At 50.6% G+C, this 6,000-nt stretch overlaps 1 protein-coding gene across 4 annotated transcripts in view; it reads right to left on the bottom strand.

Annotated features, from left to right (window-relative positions):
- Positions 1-2,880: 2,880 nt before the first annotated feature.
- Cgn (cingulin) overlaps positions 2,881-6,000 on the bottom strand; it is a 41,914-nt gene continuing 38,794 nt past the window's right edge. For all 4 annotated transcript variants that reach the window (XM_045137869.1, XM_045137870.1, XM_045137873.1 and 1 more), the window contains exons 17-21: positions 5,562-5,645; positions 5,356-5,474; positions 4,336-4,444; positions 3,428-3,591; positions 2,881-3,199 (exon numbers count right to left, since the gene is read on the bottom strand). In XM_045137869.1, coding sequence (XP_044993804.1) covers positions 3,058-3,199; positions 3,428-3,591; positions 4,336-4,444; positions 5,356-5,474; positions 5,562-5,645 — 618 coding nt within the window. In that variant the 3' untranslated portion in view covers positions 2,881-3,057. The remainder of the gene's footprint in view (positions 3,200-3,427; positions 3,592-4,335; positions 4,445-5,355; positions 5,475-5,561; positions 5,646-6,000) is intronic.

The following is a 6,000-nucleotide window of genomic DNA, read 5'->3' as shown; positions in this document are numbered from 1 at the left end:
GGCTCCGGCTGCTTAGTGGGGCGGGCGCACGTGGAACCGCCCCGGGTGCAGAAGCGTCAGGGACGGGCCACGCCCCCGTTGGGCAGAGCCAGCCAATGAGAGCGAAGGGAAGCGCTGGGTGGGCGGTGCCAGGACGCTCCAGGACACGCCCACCGGCGCTCCCTGACCATTTTACATAAAGGTGGGGCTGGAGGCTGCAGGGCTGGTGTTTGCTTAGGGCAGGTCGCCTGTGTGTCCGCGTTCTTCTTGAGACCTGCTCTCCAAGATCCGCGTTGGGAAAAGGGAATCCACCCTGGGTGGTCCTCTACAGACGACCTGAAACCTGCGCACACCTCGACGGGCTTCTCCTCTCCCTAACTGTGAGCCAGTCTGGAGTTTTGTTGAGAGCTGACTCAATTTTTCCCTCATGACAGAAAGGCAGGCAGGCACCAAAAGGCCAGCTCACTTGGACTAGCCAGTCTGGCAGGTGTCCTTCCCTGGCAAGACGCCCAGGCCAAAGTCAAAGCCAGCTTGGCTCTGGGTGGGGCTTGTCTTGCAGAAGCTATTATTCCAAAACTACCCTTATATGGTGAGGAGAGGCGTGACACGTTACCTTAGATGGAATTTGTAATCTAGAGAAAGGATGAGTCTCAATTTTTGCCAATGGCATCTGCTCCCCCAAAAGCCTAGGCTGGGATCGCTGAGGGCTTTACGACCCTGGAGTTTCTGTCCAGCAGCTCCCGTAGATGGTAATGCTAAGAGTCTCGTCGACTTGAGAGAGTGCAGTACCCCTGTCCTTGGCCATTGGCTTTGGGGATCAGCCAGCTCCCTCTTCATGCCAACATGGTGGGCGAGGGAGAACTGGGTCTCGTGCCAGTTAAGAAGGGATGTACAGCTGTGCCTGGGAGGCACTTGTTGATGTTCTCGAGACCCAGGGGGAGCGGAAAAACTAGTTCTGGTTTCTTCTCTTAACTTTCAAGGAAGGTATTCCAGGGTTTGCTCAGGAGAGAATGGGTCTGCTCTAAATACTTTCTGGTTTCCTAGGTCTGGTTTCCCGGCCAGCTGTAAAAGGCCTCTGATACGTGATGTAAAGATATACAGTTAAAATGACTTCCTGGGAGCTGGGTGTGGTGGCGCACGCATTTAGTCCCAGCACTTGGGAGGCAGAGGTAGGAGGATCTCCGTGAGTTCCAGGCCACCCTGAGACTACATAGTGAATTCCAGGTCAGCCTGAGCTAGAATGAGACCCTACCTAGAAAGAAAAAAAAAAAAAAAAGACTTCCTGAGGTGTAGGAGAGATGACTTAGTGGTTAAGGGACTTGCCCGTGAAGCTTAAGAACCCAGGTTCGATTCCCCAGTACCCACATAAGCCAGATGCACAAGGTGACACATGTGTCTGGAGTTTGTTTGCAGTGGCTAGAGGCCTTGACAGGCCCATTCTCTCTCCTCTTTCTCTCTGACTCAAAAATAAAAATAAAAATAAAAATTAGTACTTTAATCCCAGCACTCAGGAAGCAGAGGTAGAAGGACCACGATGAGTTCAAGGCCAGCCTGGGGCTACTGAGTGAGTTCTAGGTCAGTCTGGAGTAGAGTGAGACCCTACTTCAAAACAAACAAAACTACAACAGAAAAAGATTTCAATATAGATATATCATTTTAATATTTAATTTAAAATAAAAACAAGGCTGGATTAAATTGGGAGAAAATTCCTGATTTGCAGAATATCAGAATTGTGTGTGTGTTTTTAGATCATGAAATTACAAGTCATTGGTAAGAACAGAGCTTGCTTTGGAAATAAGAGGAAAATCATCCCAGTTACCTTCTGCCCATCAGAGCTTAGCTCTTTCCAAACCCCAAAAGACAAACAAATTCTCCACTGTCTCTTCCTGCCTCCACTAAGTTAGTTTCTAACCCCAGGAAAAGCCCTAAATCAGGGCTCAGTTACTGAGAAAAATGAGGGTCCAGCGGCTCCTGTTGAGGTTGGGCGTATTTGGTCACAGAAGCCACAAGGAAGGCCACGGGGACTGAGACGTCTGCTTGTAGGACTCGGATAGTTGTTAGGGCCCCCCGGGTGCAACCTCCTTACATTCACATCCGTAGTCGCAGAGGGAAGAAAGGAAGAAGGGAAACCCTGAGCAGAACAAATCCCACCACCTTACCATGGCCTACCGAAGCCCCTCTCCCGGGAGCTGACTGGTCAAGAGGCCTCGCAGCTCTCTTGACCTGTCACTGGGGAAACGAGGCATCAGGCTGAGGGCCCCAGCTGGGGAAAGGCCAGTCTTTGGAGAGGTATAAATGTGTAGATATAAAAGGCAAGAAGAGCAGCCTTATCTCCTCACCTTGGTAAGGCACTGAGAGGAAGGAAGGAAGGGAGAGAGGGAAGGAGGGAGGAACAGAGGAAGGAAAGGAAAGAAGGAAGGAGAAAGGAAGGAAGATGGGAGTGGACAAGGAGAATAAAGGATGGCAGCTCAAAGAAAACAAAAATACAGGGAACTGGAGGGCGCTAGGGACTACCACGTGGACCCCGGGTCTGTGCAAAGAAAAGCGTCTGAGAAGTGGGTGGAGCCACGCCTGCCGGGCATCCACGACCCATCAGGTGCCCCTCGACCTGTGTTCCAGAGCAGCACAGTAGCTCGTAGGACTCCAGGGCACAAAAGAGCGTGGGGCATCTCCCTGAGCCACAGCTAAGGACCAAAGAAACAGAGCTTTATAGACATGGCAATTTTCATCCTGTCCTGTCCTCCTCTGTCCCCCTCCGTCCGTAGGCTGACCGAAACTCTTCCTCCGTTGTAAGGGAGATGAAGGTGGAGTCGGCACCTACAGGAAGTGATCAGCAAGCCTAAAATACCCACTCCTCCAATGGGAAAGGCCAAGTCCATCCATTAGCTCACTGCTAATGCCTTTTTTTTTTTTTTTTTTTTTTTAATTGCTCAGACCTCTCCGAGTCTTTAAGTCTGAGTAACTGGATCCCCTATAGGAATCTGAGGCAGGCAGGCAGGCAGGCAGAGCACAGCAAGGCAGAGCATTACTGGCTGGAACAGGCTTCAGGCTTGTTTCTGGTCTTTTCACAACCAGGAGCTAACAGGAGCTGGTCTGCAGGTTGCTCTCTGTAAGCAGCGATGCAATGGATGAGGGGTCGTAGACACCGTCGAATTCCTCATCGGAGCTCAGCCCCTCGTGTTTGAGGGTGGACTCGGCCGCCGAGCGGGAAGCTTTGCGCCTAAGGCAGAGAGCAAACGGGAAAGGGAGGAGGGGACTAGACTGAGACCCTTCCACACAAAGGCTCAGAGATATTCCCATGGTGCCTCACTAGTCAGAGATCTGGGCAGATGGGACAAGACGGTGCCGAGATCCTGCAAGTGAAATCATACTGGCTTTCCACTTCCTCCCAACCCGGCTTGGGAGGGGGCCATTCCCCATGGAACAGGACGCGGGAGGGGAGCCGTACCAGGATTCCTTCTCCAGGGACTTGATCCGGGCCTGGAGCTGCTCGCAGACCTCGTGCTGCTCCTCCAGCTCCCGCTGCGCCTTCTTCCTCAGGCCGTCCAGCCGCTCGATCTCCTCTTCCGCCTCGTCCACTTGCCGTTTCAGGGCCTTCACCCTGAGGCTTAGCTGAACAGGATTCCGGGCCCCGCATTAGGAAAGCTTCTCACTGCTGTGCTCTGGGACCTGCCCAGTAGTAATCCTGACCTGGGATAACTGACTCTGGAAAGGGGTTGTGACCAAGTGCAAGCTCCCTAGTCTCTACAAGTTGTTTGGGTGTTGAGTAAATACATGTGTAACAGCTAGAATGAGAAACAGCCCTCAGGAGGCAGAGGTGGGAGGATCGCCGTGAGTTCGAGGCCACCCTGAGACTTCAGAGTGAATTCCAGGTCAGCCTGGGCTACAGCGAAACTCTACCCCGAAAAAAAACAAAATAAATAAATAAATAATAAGGGCTGGAGAGATGGCTTAACAGTTAAGGCACATGCCTGTGAAGCCTAAGGACCCAGGCTTGACTCCCCAGTACCCACATAAGCCAGATACACAAGATAGTGCATACATCTAGAGTTCATTTGCAGCAGCTGGAGACCCTGACACCTCATTCTCTCGTTTTTTTCTTTTTCTCTCTCCCCCTCTTTCTCTCAAATAAATAAAAATAAAAATAAAATATTAAAAGAGAAAGAATGAGAAGCTAACATGTAATACATAGGCTAACTAAGATTATCTTAGATGATGCCATACAGTCTAATCTCTTATATAAGTGAGGTCTACGTTGGGAAGACCTAAGGGAGATGGTGGCCTCCCTTGGCCCTCAAGCTAACACAAAACATGTACTTCCTCCAAACCGCTAGGCCCCACGGGCCAGGTCCCCACCTGGTCTTTCTGGTCATTCACATGCTGCCTCTCATCATCGATCTGGATGGACAGCTCTTTAACTCTCCGTTCCAGTTTTCGGTTGGTAGACTGCAGAACTGTCTTCTCCCTGAGAGTGACAGAAAAGGGATGAAAAGCCGGGCGTGGTGGTGCACACCTCTAATCCCAGCCCTCGGGAGGCAGAGGTAGGAGGATCGCCGTGAGTTCAAGTCCACCCTGAGACTACATAGTGAATTCCAGGTCAGCATGGGCTAGAGCGAGACCCTCCCTCAAAAATACAATTAAGAAAGAAAGAAAGAAAGAAGGAAAGAAAGAAAGAAGGAAAGAAAGAGTGAATTTTCAAGTGCCTGAGGAGTTAAAGCATCAGTTAAAGATGCTTCCTTCAAGCCTGGTTTTCCTCACTGGACCCGAACTGCTTCCAAAGACTTTTTTTTTTTAATATTTGTTTATTTTTATTTGTTTATTTGAAAGCGACAGAGAGAAAAAGAGACAGAGAGAGAGAGTGGGCACAACAGGCCACCAGACACTGCAAACAAACTCCAGACCCTTGTATATCTGGCTTACGGTGGGTCCTGGGGAATCGAGCCTGGAACCGGGGTCCTTAGGCTTCACAGGCAAGTGCCTAACCACTAAGCTATCTCTCCAGCCCCAAAGACTTTTTTTTTTTTTTTTTTTTTTTTTGGTCATGAGCCCCATCAGTAAACTTGGGAGGATCAAAAAAAGAAAAAAAGTGTTACAGAGGTTATTCACATCCCAAAATTCTACAACCATCTGAGATGGAAAATGAAGAAAGACCCAGTGGTAAAAATCCCAGAGGAAGAAAGAGAAGGATGAAAGATGGATTTTCCGGGTGTGGTGGCGCATGCCTTTAATCCCAGCCCTCGGGAGGCAGAGGTAGGAGGGTCGCCGTTGAGTTCAAGGTCACCCTGAGACTCCACAGTGAATTCCAGGTCAGCCTGAGCTACAGTAAGACCCCTACCTCAAAAAACAAAACAAAACAAAAAGATGGGTTCTTGTCACCTCTCTTCAGCTTGTAGCCGCTCTTGCAACAGCTGATTCTGGGACTCAAGCTGAGAGAGGCTGGCACTGGGCTTCTGGAAGCCTTCTGAGCTGGCCAAGCGGGACTTCAGGTCCTTGTTCTGAGAGAGACAGGAAGCTCTATGGTTAGCATGCTACTTGGTCTTCGATGCGGCCCCCAGGGTCTGTCCCGAAGACTCCCTTTTCACCTGTCTCTCCAAGGAGATTTTGTCACACTCCAAGTCCTGCCGAGCGGACCTCTCCTGCATGAGCTCTGTCCTCAGCTGATCCACCTGGCGGAAGGGGGCGAGAGGGAGCAACCTGAGGAGCGCTACGGATGCAGCAGCAAGCTGAATCAAGAGATGTACTGGGGGACGCTTACTTTCTGAACCTGAACCCCAAAACTTCTCAGGCAACTAAGAAATCGCAACCTAAAGCCGGGCATGGTGGCGCACGCCTTTAATCCCAGCACTCAGGAGGCAGCGGTAGGAGGATCGCTGTGAGTTTGGGGCCACCCTGAGACTCCATAGTGAATTCCAGGTCAGCCTGAGCTAGAGTGAGACCTTACCTCAAAAACGAAAAGAAAAGAAATCACAACCTAAGTCGGCCAGCATTCCTCTCTCAAGACACCCTGGTCTACCTAAATGT

The sequence above is a fragment of the Jaculus jaculus genome, chromosome 19, assembly GCF_020740685.1.
Source record: "Jaculus jaculus isolate mJacJac1 chromosome 19, mJacJac1.mat.Y.cur, whole genome shotgun sequence".
NCBI lineage: Eukaryota > Metazoa > Chordata > Mammalia > Rodentia > Dipodidae > Jaculus > Jaculus jaculus.
The sequence above is the reverse complement of the archived record's forward strand: the minus strand, read 5'-3'. Positions and strand labels throughout refer to the sequence as shown.